The sequence below is a fragment of the Papio anubis genome, chromosome 4 (assembly GCF_008728515.1).
Source record: "Papio anubis isolate 15944 chromosome 4, Panubis1.0, whole genome shotgun sequence".
In the NCBI taxonomy this organism is placed as follows: Eukaryota; Metazoa; Chordata; class Mammalia; order Primates; family Cercopithecidae; genus Papio; species Papio anubis.
The window spans coordinates 56,996,604-57,013,519 of record NC_044979.1 but is presented as its reverse complement, the minus strand read 5'-3'; the positions used below and the strand labels follow the sequence as shown (position 1 = coordinate 57,013,519).

General features: G+C 37.7%; 1 protein-coding gene across 10 annotated transcripts in view; it reads left to right on the top strand.

The window, feature by feature from the left end:
* The window catches only part of LOC101024293 (membrane-associated guanylate kinase, WW and PDZ domain-containing protein 2), a 1,445,327-nt gene that overhangs the window by 1,332,087 nt on the left and 96,324 nt on the right, over window positions 1–16,916 (top strand). For 9 of the 10 annotated variants that reach the window (XM_031665959.1, XM_031665957.1, XM_031665955.1 and 6 more), the window contains one exon: window positions 16,551–16,736. The exons of the other annotated variant lie outside the window; for it this stretch is intronic. In XM_031665959.1, coding sequence (XP_031521819.1) covers window positions 16,551–16,736 — 186 coding nt within the window. The remainder of the gene's footprint in view (window positions 1–16,550; window positions 16,737–16,916) is intronic. 10 annotated transcript variants of the gene reach the window in all.

Below are 16,916 nucleotides of genomic sequence, written 5' to 3'. Positions count from 1 at the left end.
CAAAGCCCTTGTTTTCCGAAGGGCCAGGCAGTGGCCTCAATGTGCCCCCGATTCACCTTTCCTGGCACCAACCCTTGGAATCGTCATCCATCTGTGTGAGCACCACCTCAGCAATAATTATATAGTCCTAAATAGGAGGGTTTGGATGGCATCCCAGACTCCTTAGAAAAAAGTATTACTTCAGATTATTTATTCATTTGCAATCCTCATTAACAAAGCAACCCATTTCAGTTCCAACTAAACAACTTCTGAATCACATTACTCCTTTATAGGATTATACTCACTAAGGTCAGAATGAATAGAACCTATTTATTCAATTCCAGTTTTTCAATCCTGAACATGACTAGTTTTTCTCCCAAATTACAACCTGGCCGGCTGGTTCCTACTAGTAAGCAAACAAGTGCAAATATATATATAAATATATATATATATATATATATATATACACATATATAGTCAAACTCCAAGCCCTCTGATACCGGAACACTGAAGCATTTATTAAGTAAAATAGAAAGACAAATGCAAACATTTTACTCTCCTAGCCCTAACAAATTTGAAGATCATTAAATTGTAGAATAAGTCTGCAGAGAACACCGTCATTCTTATTTATTCTCAAGAAGGGGAGCAATACAATCTATCAAAAAAACCTGTGTGTTCACAATGCATTTTCTAAAATTCTGGACTATTTTTCTTATTGTTGAATAGAGCTCATAAATCATGTTTCCCCCACTAAGGAATCATTTTTCAGGAGAGTTCTTATTATTGTGTTCAAAGATTCCAGACAGCAGCAGAAGGTGGATATCTTCTTACTTTTAGCTATTCAGTTGTCTTGAAAGCTCATAAATGGGTGATCAGTGGCCATTTCCTCTGGGCTTATGTCCTGCAGCTCCTTCTTATTCACTAGATAGTACAGGGAGATCGCAACTGAGAAGAGACCCCAGGCATCATGTACAGGATGATCCTCTACCAATGCAGGATGCCCATCACTCTCCCACATGAGGTTTAAGCAAATTCAGAGCCCGCAGGGCACTTTTGCAGGAGACAGTTTTTCTTTATACTGCATTCAGGGCCTCGTGGTGGATTAAGTTCTCCGTGATTTTTTATTTTTCTTCTTTCTTCCCAACAATCAACTACATAAGAAAATATTTCAGAGAAGGGTCCTAATAAAGCTTGTTCCACATGTGGAACCATTTTAAGAGCAAGTTGTTAAGTGAACACAGTACTGTTATTTATCACCCTTGTCCAGTTATGTTGAAAGGGTATTATAAGGGGATATTTTTCCCATTTGGCCTGGGATAAAATATTTCTATTTGATGCCCAGTTTCCATCAAGAACTCATGGAGTGCTTCTACCAAAACTCTTTCCTACCACACCAAATCTTGGTAAAAGATCTTTTTATTTGTGCATTTGACCACCAATAATTTTGCAATTGAAGCTGAATTTGTTCCCAACCAAACTATTCTGAGCACTTGCTTGGAATCATTTCTGCAGATTAATCAGACAGCCTTTTCTGGGTGATGAGTCAGATCACTAGGCATTCCCAAGGTTTTTACAGTGCCAGAGGAAATCAACTAAATAATGGAGTGTGCCATTTCCATTTTCATTTTTCAATCTGACCTCTCCCAGATCTTATTTCTCTAAGCCAGTCAAGGGTTTGCTCTACAAAGTTGGCCAGATGTTGGGTATCTGATGAACTCATCTGCTTTCAAGAGTGAAATGCCTAAAACCTTCTGTTAGAAGTCTGTTCATCATAAAGATGTATACTTACGGATTCATCATGAGAGGAGGGTCTTCAGAAAGCAAGAAAGAGCACATATGAAAGGTTTAGTTCTTATAGTTTTCTGGCACAGAGCAGTTGAGATAATGTGAAGTAGAAGAAGAATATTTCAACTTAGAAATCTTCATTCAAATGTGTATTAGACTTGCTAGATGAACAGCAAGATTAAAAATAGCCACACTCTTGTAGACACTTGACAAAATTGAAATACAGTAAAACCTGGATGCCAAATTGATCACTGATATCAATGCTTCCTGGTGCCAAGTCACTTTCATCTCTAATTGATGTGTATGATCACAAGCTTTAAAGCAGACCTCCAGGTACCTACATTCATATCCTAGCTGAATTTATACACAGTTATATTTGTCCCTCTTAAGGGATGAAGGCAAGCTGTTACCCAAACATGCTTTCCAGATATAAGACAAATACATTAGGCATTCCCTACCACCACTGCTAATGCCTTCCTTAAGGTTCTAGGTTAGCACTGTGCAGCAGAACTTTCTACAATATGGAAATGTTTTATCCTGCACTATACAACACTATGGCCATTAGCCACATGTGGCTGTGGAGCATTGGAAATAAGACTGACATGTCCTGGAATTTAAGTTTTAATTATCTTTGATTTCAAATAATTAAATGGCCACATGATGCTTGTAGCTACTATGTTGGACTGCACAACTCTGGAGCATTGTGGGGGCCTTTAAATTACCTCCCTGCCTCCAGCCTAATTCCCACTCTCCCTATGCTTAAGTCTACCCTTCATAATACCTACTATCCCCAGACTCATTCTAAAACGAGTCTGATGATCTCACTTAGCTGTCATAATCCATTAGTGGCTTCTCAATTGGCTATAATATAAATTCCAAGCCCCTAGCATAGACATTAAGACCTTTCATGACCTGGCTTTCCTTCTTTATTCCAGGGCTCAGTGATGTCTGTGCTCACTGCACTCCCACCCCTCACAACACAGACACTGCTAATCCACAGATCTGTGTCTTTGCAAGTCACACCACTGTGACTATGCTGTCTGCTTCCCCCAACCTTGGCCACCTGGCAAAGTCCTGTTTGTGTGTTATGACTCAGATTAGACAGCACTTCTTCTCTGAAGGCTTCCAACCCTTACACTTTCCCCTGCTCACCTCCTGTCTCCTAGTTATTCTACATCAGTTCTTTTTTACTTATCTCTATTTATTTCCATCCAAAATTTCTTATCTCCTTCTGCTTTTTCACTTTTCCCCGTTTTAAAGGTTTAATTTCTGTATAGTAAAGTTTACCCTTTTAGTCTATACTCTGAGTTTTGACAGACGTGTTTAGTTGTAACTACTGCTATAATGAATCAGCTGTTCACCCACTCCCAGCCCTGGCAAGCACTGATTTGTTTTGTTCTATAGTTTTGCCTCTCCTATGTAAATGGAATGATACAGTGTGTAGCCTTTTGAGTCTGGCTTCCTCCACTAAACATAACGCATTTTAGATTCATCCATGTGGTTTCATGTGTCACTATTTGGTTCATTTTCAATTGCTAACTAATATTCCATTGTATGGATGTACCATAGTTTGTTTATCCATTCCCTAGTTAAGGGGCATTTTGGTAGTTTCCTGTTTCTGGTAATTATAAATAAAGCTTCTATAAATCTTTTCATATAGGTCTTTTTTTGTGTGGAAATTGGTTTTATTTCACTTGGTAAGTATCTAGGTGTAGGATTGCTGATTCATATGGTACCAATTTCCAAAGTGGCTGTACCATTTTATATTCCATGTATGAAGGCTCCAGGTGCTTCCAATCCTTGTGAGTACTTGTTATTTGTAGGTTTTATGGTTTTTTTTAATTTTAGCCAGTCCAATAGGCGCTTAGTAGTATATCATTTTGGGGGTTGGGGGTTTTTGTTGATAGAGATGAGGGTCTTCCTATGTTGCCGAGGCTGGTTTTGAATTCCTGGGCTCAAGAAATCCTCCTGCCTCAGCCTCCCAAATCATTTGGTTTTAGTTTGCATTTTTCTCTAAAGACTAATGATGTTGAAGACCTTTGATGTGCTTTTTTCCATCTATGTATCTTTGCCAAGGAGTTTTTCTTCCACTTTTAGTCTCTTCCCCCTCCAGTATAATTGGCATTTCATTATGGACAACAAAACACATTTTGAGCCTCTTCAATCCTTTTTTATTTCTCATTCATTTCTTATGTTAGCATAATAAAAGTCATTTTATGATAGTCTCAAATAAAATTATGGAAATGTGTATTTGCTTAGTAAAACTGAAAACACATATAGTTATAATACTTTAAAATATAAGTCATGAGAGAAAGTACATATAAGCAGAAATCCAAATGAAGTCAAAATGTGCAATACTTGGGTAAGAAAGAATGATAAGAGAGACCACATGTGGTGATGGTCTCACTTTTCAAGTCAGGGAACTGACATAATTTATTTGACCATTCAGAGGTCACACTGCAAGTTGTTTTCAAAGTTAATATATGATCAAGATCTTCTAGCTCCTGAACACTTTGCTTGAGGGTCTGTTCATATTTAGTTTTATCCAGTCATGCAAAATTGCATTCTTTCAGGTTAAAACATACTATATACCCTGTTAGTGGAACTTTGGCTTGTGTGTGTAACTGGAGGGCCAATAAATATTCATGTAATCTTCTGGATAACATATTGAAAAGGACAGCTGGCTCAGGAGGGATCATTTGCCTGGGTTAGTATCTGTTTCCATTTATATTAAGAAAATATTGCAAGAAGTTATTATCTGCCGGAGGGCTTGGGGGAATTCAATGGAAGTCTGATATTACATCTGATCACTTTTGACATTTACCTATTGTAACAAGGAAACTGTGTGAAGACAGCCAAGTGACTTTTTACAAAACACAATTTCAGAAGCTATAAAAGGAAAAAGGAGATGGCACAGATAAAATACACTGCATCTGTAAAAATGAGAAACATGAGTTGTCAGCAACACCTGCTTGTAACTATCAACCATTTCTATTGGGCCTGCTGAGAAATTACTCAAAGCCAAGTACATTGATGGGTGTGAAGTCTCATGTGCTTCAAAGCTAGTCAAGAGACACAGAGGAGAAAAAGAAAGTGTAGTTTTATTGAATATTTTTAACCCTAAACCTGGAGTTGATGAAATGTAATTTTATGACATGTTCTGAATACTTGAAAAGAAATAAGTTGTCCTTTATATTTTTATCTCTCAAGACTACAAGTGACAACAGGGCTTTTAAAGGTTGGGTACATAAAATGTTTAATTTTTTTTCCAAACAAATTGAAAATCTCTAACTGGGGCACCAAAATATTGATTGCAAAAGCTGATTAAAAATTACTAAAGATATTTCTAATTTCTAATTGATAGTAATAAATTATAACTACTTGGGCTCTCATTTCTTAGACCCCAAGTAGTAAGAGTGAATGAATGAGAAAAGGAATGGACAAGAGTGGTCAAGATATTTCAGAGACAGAAAAGTGACAACTCAGCAGGACAGAGAAAATCTAAAACAGATATGGATAACACAGACCCACTCATTTCTTTAGAAACTCAGGTAGGCCCAGAACTTAAAAAACTCAGGACAGAATAGAATACAACAATCATGAAATGTTTATGTTTAAAATAATAAAGCAAGCAAATATGAAAGAAATAAAGGAAAATAAAAGAAATAAAGATAATTCAGGGAACAAAAGAAAGCTTCAAAAACTTATTTGTAGCCACAAAAAGATATGATATTTACTACAAACTGACTGTTTGTGTCTCCTGCTCCAAAACCTATATGTTGAATCCCTAATTCCCAATGTGATGGTGCTTGGAGATGGGCCTTTGGGAGATAGTTAGGTTTAGATGAGGTCATGAGGGTGGTGCCCCAGTGATGGGATTGGTGCCCTCATAAGAGGATGAAAAGACCAGAGTTCTCTTGCTCCAACATATGAGGATACAGCAACGAGGTAGCCATCTTAGTCCATTTTGTGTTGTTATAGCAGAATACCACAGACTCGGTAATTTACAATGAACAGATACATATTGGCTCACAGTTACAGAGGCTGGAAAGTCTAATATAAGGTGCCAGCATCTGGCAAGGGCCTTCCTGCTGTGTCATCCCATGGCAAAAGGAGGAAGGGCCAAAAGAGAACAAGAGGGGGACAAATTTGCCCTTTTATAATGGTACTAATTCTACCATGAGGGCATAATCCTTATGATCTATCGGAGAAGCAGCAGACCAAGCCAGGATGCCAATATCTAATAAGAGTTGCAGAAAGAGATCAGAAAAACAGAATGGAAAATATCAAAGAAATAGTATAATAAAGGTTCACAAAACCAAACTAAAGGAAACAAGTCTCCATACTGACAAAGAACCATACTAAAATGCACCATTGCAATACTTCAAAACAAAAAAATTACAGGGAAAATCTTAACAATTTTCAAAAAGAAAAGGTAATATAAGTATATCACATACAAGGAGCAAAAATCCTAATGGGTTCAGGCCTCTCAATAGTAACACTGGATGCTAGAAGACAATAAAGCACTGCCTGTAAGTTTCTGAAGAAAAATTATTTTTTCATTCTAGGAATTTCATACAATCTAGAATACTAAGCCAGAATTCAATCAAAAGAAGGTACAAATAAACACATTTTCAAATACTGAGAATTGAAAAATTGGTTTTATCCCTGCACAATTTCTTAGAAAGCTGCTGTAGGATATGCTTCAACAAAATAAAAGAGTGAATCAGCAGGAACAGAAAACCAAACACCGCATGTTCTCACTCATAAGTCCGAGTTGAACAGTGAGAACACATGGACACAGGGAGGGGAACAACACACACCGGAGCCTGTAGAAGGGCAGGGGGCCAAGTAGAGGGAACCTAGATGATGGATCAATAGGTGCAGCAAACCACCATGGCACACGCATACCTATGTAACAAACCTTCACGTTCTGCACATGTATCTCAGAACTTAAAATAACAAAAACTAAACAAAAAGTGAATCAGAAAAGCTGACACAGAGTCCACCTTGGAGTGCAGCAACAATCCCCACGATGACACTGTCCAGCAGACTGGAGAGCAAACTACCTACATCTGGGAGAAGGTGTTCAGAGGAATAAATTAAATTGATGATTTTAACAGCTTTGGGGGAAGGAATTAAGGATGTGTAGGAAAAATGCACAATCAGAAACCTTGATTAGAAGTGGTGAAAGAAGGAAAGAAACCGTACAAGAAAATAAAGGAAATTATAAATGCTTCAGTGAACAAGATTTATGTGGTAAAACCACAAACAATGATAACTGGCTTAACTAAATTGCAATAAAACTACTTTGGGATAAGGAGAGGAGGTGGGATGCAGAGGAAGAGTGCTAAATCCTCTATCAGAATAGGAAGTAAATAGATATTGACTAACATTGATAAAATGAGAAATAGCTATATAGGAATATTATTAGAAATGTGAAGAAGAAACAGCTAGCTGAAAGATTTAAAATGTTTGTGTTTGGGTCACAGAACTAGAGAGGATGGGAGGGTTAGGGCAAGAGACTAGAATTTTTTATTATAACTATTTTGTTTATGTTTTTTTAAGTTCACACATATATTACTTCAATTAAGTTGCTTTAATGCCTGACACTTCTCATAGAGCTCTCTGAGGAAAGAAATCTATAGACAGAGAAAATGTAAGGAAGACAATTAGCTTGCTATAAGTCTCTTAAATTGTCATCATATTGAGAGCAATTGGTAGTGAGTGGGAGGGCAAAAACATGGATAGCTACTAATTTAAAGACAGAAACAAAAGAGTCTGTGGCAAAAAAAAAAAAAAAAAAAAAAAAAAACCTATAGGGCTATAAGTGAAAGAAAAATGGTCCTAAGGTTAAGCAACACTGAACAAGATCATACAGCAATTTTGGAAATAAGCTGATGAAGCAACATCACAAAAATCTTGAGTTTCATAAAAATAAATCATTCAGATTAAGGAAAGGCCAAAGTAATGAGTACTTACTTACTTACTTAAGGTTGGGTTGGGAATGACAGGATTTTTTAAATGGGCAATTTAAACTGTACCTGTCTTAATAATCAGTACCAAGTTTTAAAAATAAATGCTTTTTCAGAAAATAAAAGTGACATCTTAAAAAGTAATTAAGTTGCTTTAATTATAAGATACTTCCAATCACTACAAGATTATTTACTCTTCTCCTTTTACATTATGTGAATTTTGAAACTTTTATATAATTTTTATCATAATAGAACCATCTAGTATTTTCTAGTAATAATTTGACAAGGCTCTGTAATAAATTATAAATAAAAAGAACCCCATATTCAGGAACTAAATTGGTCATCATAAAATTGGACAACCAGCCCTTTGAAAGGTAGATTTGCATGTTTGGGATGGAAGTATAATACCACACCTCAACCTTGCAACTGTTTTGTAAAAAGAATAAAGCAACTGGCTTTTCTACCCTGCAGGGAAGAATTCCTTTATCATATTTTAACATCAATAACTCTCTTTTTTTTTTCTTTTTTTTGAGACAGAGTCTCGCTCTGTCACCCAGGCTGGAGTGCAGTGGCCGGATCTCAGCTCACTGCAAGCTCCACCTCCCGGGTTCACGCCATTCTTCTGCCTCAGCCTCCTGAGTAGCTGGGACTACAGGCGCCCGCCACCACGCCCGGCTAGTTTTTTGTATTTTTTTTAGTAGAGACGGGGTTTCACCGTGTTAGCCAGGATGGTCTCGATCTCCTGACCTCATGATCCGCCCGTCTCGGCCTCCCAAAGTGCTGGGATTACAGGCTTGAGCCGCCGCGCCCGGCCAACATCAATAACTCTTTAAAGTTTTTTCCATTATTACTGAATCAACTTGCTGTTTGGTTATTTGCAAGCCATGCTTGCCAAAAGCTACACAATTTTACTAACTAAAATTACTCTAGTTGAACAACAGAATTTCACCTTCTACCACTTGATTGGAAAGTCCTGAGTTGCTGGTTTTATTGGGCAATGGAAATATGTATCTTTTTCTAAGTCTTTGCGAAAAATGGAAAAATTACCGAAATAGGGTTAATATTTATTTGGCTTAGTGGGACCAGATTTTCTATCATGACATTCAGACCCAAATAGGTCAAAAAAGATATCCTTGCTAGTTATTATACAAGTTGGCAAGGTGATTTTCAGGGACATACAGAGAAATGAGAAGTATTGCTACAGAAGAAAAAAGGTGTATCTACAAATGGAAATGTTTTTTCATTCTCTCTGTCCAGCTCCCAGACCCCACACACCTACAGATTTGAGGATCATGACTATTCTGAAGTTTCTTTGCTTCCTGCCACTCTAATGTCTAGACATTTTGTCAGACTGTGAGGAGAAAAATCATATCAAAAGAATACACGAACCCCTTGAAATACGGTGATCTATCTTAACATCTACTTAAAGAGGGTTACAGAAGAATAGTTGCTTTGTCAATGACACAATAATCAGTGACTTATAAGAATAATTTTCACAGTGGAGTAAGAGAATCAAGGTAACTTTTAGACCTCTTCAATAAATATATGAAGAATCAAAAGTAAGAGTATACTTAACAGAAATTGTTTGGACTGCCTTTTCTAGTGATGTACGGGGGAGTGGAAAATGCACCCATAGAGAAAAGGATTGTTTTGGCTCCTTTCCTACCACCCACCTTATTGGTGATTTTTCTTGGTAGCTATAACATATTCTTATTTACACCTTTCATCGCAGACACCAAGAACAGTGGAGTGATGCGAGGAGGAAATATGTTATGGACATATCTACAAAAGACCAACTACAGAATTTGCAGGGTTTAGTGCAAAATGAAAATGTGAGGTCCTTGTTCAGAAAGTATTAAGAATATCAAGCTGGTGACAGGTGACTAAACCAAACACCAGGCCCTTTTGAGCATGGTGGCCTGTGTGACTGCCCAGGTCACGTGAAGCTAGCCATGTGACCCCTGGCCCATCAAATGTTTCCAAACAACAAACCCATTTTAACCCAGCCTCATGTTCTAGAATAGAACAGTCAAGTCATAGCTAATTACAATTCCTAATGTCATGAGATTTCTTTCAATTACCAATTTACTCTCAGTACTTAGCTATGCAAATTTTTAACAATTGGTATAAAATAAAAGCATAAACAGTAATATATGGCTGCTGAGTGTTTCTCTCCAGCCATTTAGTTAATAGTATCTATAGGATGCTTTCTGCCCTTAGCAACGTGAGTTCAATCAGGTTCCCAAATTGCCAGTGATGGGCCCTTCTTCCCATTCTCCTGTCTGACCATCTGCTTATTACCGACTGCAGGGTAGCTAAACTGTTCAACCACAAGAGAATGACTCATGGGTGCTGGGGGTGGGGGGGGGGACGCGCTTTTTGAATATGCAGTCCTTAAAACACCAGCTGTTTGATTTTGGGTTTTGCAAATCAGTTGGCTATGAATTTCAGGGAAGACGTTTTCGTCTTTGGAAAGCTAAATTTCACAGCGTTCTAGAGGAAAACAAGTCATGCCGTCTGCTTTTTCTTAATTTTACCACAGAAAACTTTAAAATACAAAACACATGTTTTTTCCCACATCTCCACCCCATGATAACAAAGAAAACTCCTTTGAAGGACACTTTGTCATATTCCAGGAAGGGACAATATCTATCTAAATGGGTTTGTCACAATAAAACATATGAAGTCAGAATTTTTAGGAAGAAGCGATGGAAAATAAGCAAGATTAATATTATGCTCTGGTTTCTAAAGGCAGAAAAACAGATAAGGAGTTTCCACCATGTATTAAAGAGATGGGAACACTTTGTGACAATCTCACATCATTCCTCTGTGCTTAGTCTCCATTCACAGCTCCATTCACAGGAGCTGGGCTAAAGGCATCATATCAGAGATCTCAAGGAAGCAATAATTATGAGGGCAGGAGGGACCCCAGCCCACAAAGCACCTCTCCTTGTCTCCCTGGAAACCTCCTTGGATTATATACCCATTTACCCTCATAAGTTTTTTTCTAAGAGAACTGCCACTTACCAAGGGGCACATATTCCCTCCTCCCCAGAATGACCTTCCTGTTCCTCACCATTCTCTCAGTCTATACCTGGACTCAGGAATTCACTCCTCCTCTCTACTTTTGCTGCACGTTATATTTGCCATGTATTTGCCATTTGCATTTGGCTTTACATATTTTTATAAGTTTATCCCTGGTCTCCCCAACCAGACAATGAGTTTCTTGAGGGCAACTACCATGTGTTGCTTTATTATTGCCTTCCCCTCAGGGCCTAGCATAGAGTCTGTTATTAAGAAGATGCTATTCCGAAATGTGTTGATTGATGTAGTAATTGCCCCTTCTGCTCCAACCTACAAATTCAAACTAGACAGTAGGTAATTTTCACATATTATTGAAAGAAAAACAACTGGAATCATCTAACTTTTAAAAAATGTTTATTTTCACATCAGGTCACAGATTCTAAACCCAAACTAACTTCCTTTGCCTCTTTAAGCTAATGACATGTTGTTTAACCTTCACAAATTAATGGAAATGCGAGCTAATGAGAGTTTATGCTATCGATTGCCTTTGAAGTATTTATTTTTCTCATGCTCATTTCAGGAACTTCCCTCTTGTAAGTTTGGCATGATTGATGGAAAATTCACTTTCCCTGTTTAATACTTTCCTCACATATAACTCCACTTTGTGGGATCTATTAGCAAGAAAATAATTAAATGTAAACACGAGTCACAGACTTTTCTTTCTCTGAAATGAAATACACATAAACAGCAAGAAAAATAATGAGGAAAAAGGAGAGAAGGGGGATCTCATAATCCCTTCCCTTAGGATTTCAGGAAGAATCTATCACCAAAGCAAGAAAAGTCCTCCAAGTAAACATCCTGTCTTCTTTACGGGGACTGACCCAAAGTAGAAACAACAGGAATTCATTGGCTGGATCAGCCCACTTTGACCAGTTACTGAAGGAGCCGGGGTAAACCATACAAGGTCCCAGAAGAGAACCCAACAGCAAAAAAAGGAGGATCACTGCTTTCAGTAGTGATGTGGCTACAGACCCCAAGAATCCAGCCCTTCCAAACTCACTTAGAGGACATCCAATCCAACTGATCATCTCTGAATATTCCTACCAAAACAAGTGTGGTACATTGAGCACAGCCAGAAGAGTTCATTCATCTATGGGAAAATATAAAACATGTTGCAATATAAAGAGACAATATTGTTTTATCTATAAAGGAATAAAGACATAGAAAACTGAGTTTCTTTTTTCCATAATTTATATGATTTTCAATTAAAAGGAAATTTCTAACTAGTGACACATTGTCTTCTTTCTAAATGTCAGTATGTCCAAAGCCAAATGACATATTGCAACTTTTCCCAAATATCTGTGTATCCTAAGCACACTATGTCAAGAAGACTGATCCAAAGACTTGATTTATGTTACTGCCTGACAGATGATGTCTGCAAGGCATGCTGTCTAAATGGACTGTGCTCCGGCAGTTACCTTAGTCATCAATTCTCAGGGAATTAATGAGTACCATTCATCCCAATAATAGAAACCAAGGTCAGGGCCTCTTCCTTGCTCTGTAATTCCATTAGCATGGCACTGAAAGCATTTAGGTCATAGGCTCTGTAGACTTTATCACTGAGCAAATGGAACTGCATCTTGTTTTCAGAGAGAATCCTCTCTGAGCACACCCCTTGTCAGACATTTGTTGTACATCAACATTCAGTGCACTTACATATGTAGGGAAAACTCTAGTAAAGGGAAAGTGAGGCTGCCGTTAGCTGCCAAGAGTTTCAAGTACTGTTTTTATTAAAGTAAATGCCAATAGAAAACATTTGTAATAAAACCACATCAGGTACTTTCAATTACTGAACATACATTTTTAAACTGTGTGCTCACTTACATTTTATGCAAGTCACTCAGTCATTTTATGTGGCTACCATTGAATTTATTTCAGTTTTCATTCTTTTATTTTGATTTCTATTCTTTTTATCTTAGTTTTTATTCTAACCACCCTAATAAAGTTAAAATGGCTTTGAAACTAAGTTATTACCATGAGCAAGTAAGTATGTTTACAGTGAAACTTTCATCTTGAAGTCTCAACCAGCAAGCTTTTCTAAACTAAGTCTCACCAGTCATTCCCTTGATCTTCATAATTCAAATTGCTTTCAACCTCCAACATATCAAAAAAGAAAGGAGTAACCCCAAGGTTTGAAGCCATAGGCAAGGATTTGAACTGTGGCTTTGACACTTGTTTTCTTAATAGTGAAATTAGCATTACTATTATACTTTTACAGCTACTTCACACTGTTGCTATAAGGATTTAAAATAAGCAAGTTCCACAGTGCCTGGAAATTAACAAGTAATAGCTTATCATTGTTGAGCATACAAATTGTGTGTGTCTGTGTGTGTGTGTGTGTGTGTAAATCTATGTTTTAAAACATTTGGGGTTTTATGCCCAATAAATTTTAAATGATCTGCAGTAATAGAGGAGAGCAGAGGCATAAATAAGTCAAAACAGAAAATCATCCAAATACCATTTGTGTTTTGAAGTATGTTTTTAAATTTCATTTCAAATGTCAGTATTTCTAAAACCCAAAGAAATTACTTCCCACAAAAGAATGACACCATGATGTGATGTCCTAACTAAACAGGATCTGAAGAGCTGTTCAATTTCCTCTCCTCTTCTCTCTCTTCTCTCTCCTCCTCTCACTTTGCCTGTCAAAAGACGGTTGCAACAAAGAACCTGCTTCAGGCAAAGTTCCTGACTTCCACTCACCCGTGAATCAGGACCACTTATGAAGTGTTTAGTTCCTGGCTTAGAGGCAGGCTGTACTCATCAAATAAAAGCACCAGATACTCGCAAAGCAAGTAATAGATTAGAGATCTGAGCCAGAAAAGTCAAGAGATGCAGGGTGGTGGCTACACTAACAGCAAAGGCTATGAAATCTGATAGACTAGGGTTCTAAGCCCTGTTTGGCATATGTGACCTTGGACAAACTAATAACTGCTATATGCTTCAGTTTCCTCTACTGTAAACTTGTAATGATATCAAATATTTCATATGATTTGTTAAGGATATTTTTTAATGGATATATACATATATATATACACATATATATCACTTAGCACACAGTGCTTGGCTCAGGTAGGTACTCGTAAGAGGTAGGAAGAAAAATGTTTAATAGCGTTCAATAAATATGAAAGCGTGTGTGTTTATATGTGTAGGACTCAGTGTGGGTGATTAAGAGATTTAAATCATGCTGATTTCCTTTTGAATAATAAACTCTTACAAGTTGATGTTTTCCTACAGAGACCTGCAACATCGTCTTTTTTGTAAATCAGAGAACATAGACCCTTGACCTCATCCAGTGTCTATCTAATCCACCCAACACATCTCTTTCATAACTGAAGCTATTTTCCTGTGTTGAAACTTAGGGGATATTGCTCTGTATAATCCTGTAGTAAGCTAAGTGTTCCTTCAATTCTAGCAGTATTACAGGTTTACCCCATGTGGAAAGAAACCAAGTTGGTACCTACACACAAGCACACACACCCCCCTTAATAGTGATATGAGAAATATTTAAAAGATGATAGTAATAAAAAGAATGACAGTTAATACTTATAGATCAGTTCTCACATGTCAGGCATTGTTCTACTCACTTTACATATGATAACTCATTTAATTCTCAGATGCAGTCTGTGAAGTCAGTAGTACTAGTATACCAATTTTACTGTTGAAAAATAAACTCGGAGAAGTTAGGTAATTTTGCAGAGGTCACAGGACAGATAACAATATATACATTATGGCTAGGGAGGCTAAATCATTGATGAACCATACATTCCAAGACACTGTTGAACATGAAAGGGAACAAAAACAGAAACTAAAGTTCACCCTAATTATAGTTGAAAACCAAATACCTTGCAATGCTTACATCTTTTTTTAAATCAGTAAATTAATGAGTTCTTATTATATTTCTACTTGAAAAATATATTGATTGTCCTAAGATTCCTAGATGATCTACATAAGGTGTTCTTAGTTAAAGCCATTAGTGCTTATGGTAAATAAAAATGTGTTTGAGTTTCCAACATGATGAGTTTCACTTCAGGGACACAGGCTCAGCCAATATTTTCATACGCTATCTATAACCTTTCACAATAGAAGAATGAACAAGGTACTGGCTCATTAACTCACTAACTGTCCTTCCTTGCCATGGTTATTAACTAATGTTCTGCCTTTCGCTGTAAAGCATGTGCAAGATTGAGAGTTCAAGGAATAGACATCCCTGAAACATACTGGATGGTGGGTTGCATTTTTGCATATTTCTGCATATCAAAGCAGTACCTGATTCCATAGAGAGAGCAACAACACAGAGTTATTGACAGGTTTCTGAGCTGGGGCTCACAGTCTTGAAGGGAGAAAGGAAAGGGAATAGGTTTCTAGTTTGGTAAGCTCCTTAAGGGAGTTTACGCATGTATACTATTGATGTCCACCCCAGAAATCGTTATCTTGAAACATTTACACTGCCAGGAAAATCTGTATTCCCATGTGTGTGGCTCTCCTCACACATGTAAGTAAATAGTAAAAAGAAAATAAGCCAGGCGCGGTGGCTCACACCTGTAATTCCAGCACTTTGGGAGACCAAAGCGGGCAGATCACGAGGTCAGGAGATCGACACCATCCTGGCTAACATGGTGAAACCCCGTCTCTACTAAAAATACAAAAAAAAAAATAGCTTGGCATGGTGGCAGGTGCCTGTAGTCCCAGCTCCTCAGGAGGCTGAGGCAGGAGAATGGCGTGAACCCGGAAGGCGGAGCTTGCAGTGGGCTGAGATCGCGCCACTGCCCTCCAGCCTAGGTGACAGAGCGAGACTCCGTCTCAGAAAACAAAAAATAAAAATAAAAAAGAAAAGAAGTGTACATTGTTTTTAAAAGACATATAACATTTTACCAATCCTAAACATGTTTATATTTTAATATTTTGACAGTTGGAGAGCATCTTATAGTCAATGGAGCATCATTATTTAGTTAGCAGTGTTTCTTTTTATTTTTTTTCCTGTAGTATATAAAATAAAGGTATGCCTTACCATCCATGGCATTGTAGATTTGAATAAATACATTATATATCAGACATTAGCAAAATATCAGCACCATGTAAAAGTAAATCAGAAAGAAGAGATGTGACAACACATCAACCTTTAAAGCTTAGTACATGAGTAGGAAGGTGGTTATAACTTCTTTACCAAGTGGCTACTACCCATATTAACACATATTTCTTTCCTTCCTTGTTTTCTCCTCTCAATAAAATAATAAAAGGGAAGAACTTGAATTTCTGGCATTTATTGTAGCTTTCTTAAATTGTTGATTATTGCCTCTAGAATATGAGCTCATGGGGCACAAAGTTCTATGTGATCCTCAAACACTCATATATATTGGAATCTCCCTAGGAGCTTCTTAGAAAGCTCACAGTCCTCACCTCCTGCCTGGACATTCTAATTCAGATGGTCCCCAGTAAGGCCCAAATAGCTGTCTTTTTAACTCTAGGTTAATTATAATCACCCCAAAGTTTGAGAACCCCTGGTCTGCGTTTGGAATTGGCCTATCACTGCAAAGGACTTGAATTTAGAAACTCTGGTCTCAGTAGTATGCACAGGACCCCATTTGATAGAAATCAGTGTGATTTCAAAAGGCAAATATACTAACAAAGGAAGGAATTCTGACATTTCATTGTTTCCTTTGGGGCTGGGACTGAAAGAACATGTATTGGTGATGTCCCTGATACCTATTTCTGTTGGGGTTTTTTTAGCTGTGCCCCATAAAATCGGACGCATCATTGATGGGAGTCCTGCAGATCGCTGTGCAAAACTAAAAGTGGGAGACCGGATCCTAGCAGTGAATGGCCAGTCTATCATCAACATGCCTCACGCTGACATCGTGAAGCTCATCAAGGATGCAGGTCTTAGTGTCACCCTTCGCATCATTCCTCAGGAGGGTGAGTGCCTGAGGCAGCCTTGCAGAGAGGCGGTCAACACACGGACACACTCACCGGCTGTTCTCAGCCTGCCCGCCAGGGTCGTGGAGTGCACCTGCCTGCCGTCACTGTGGTGTCAGAGTGTCAGAGGTTGATTATTATTTCTACTTTTGCAAAAACTCACACTCAGTTGCAATCCAT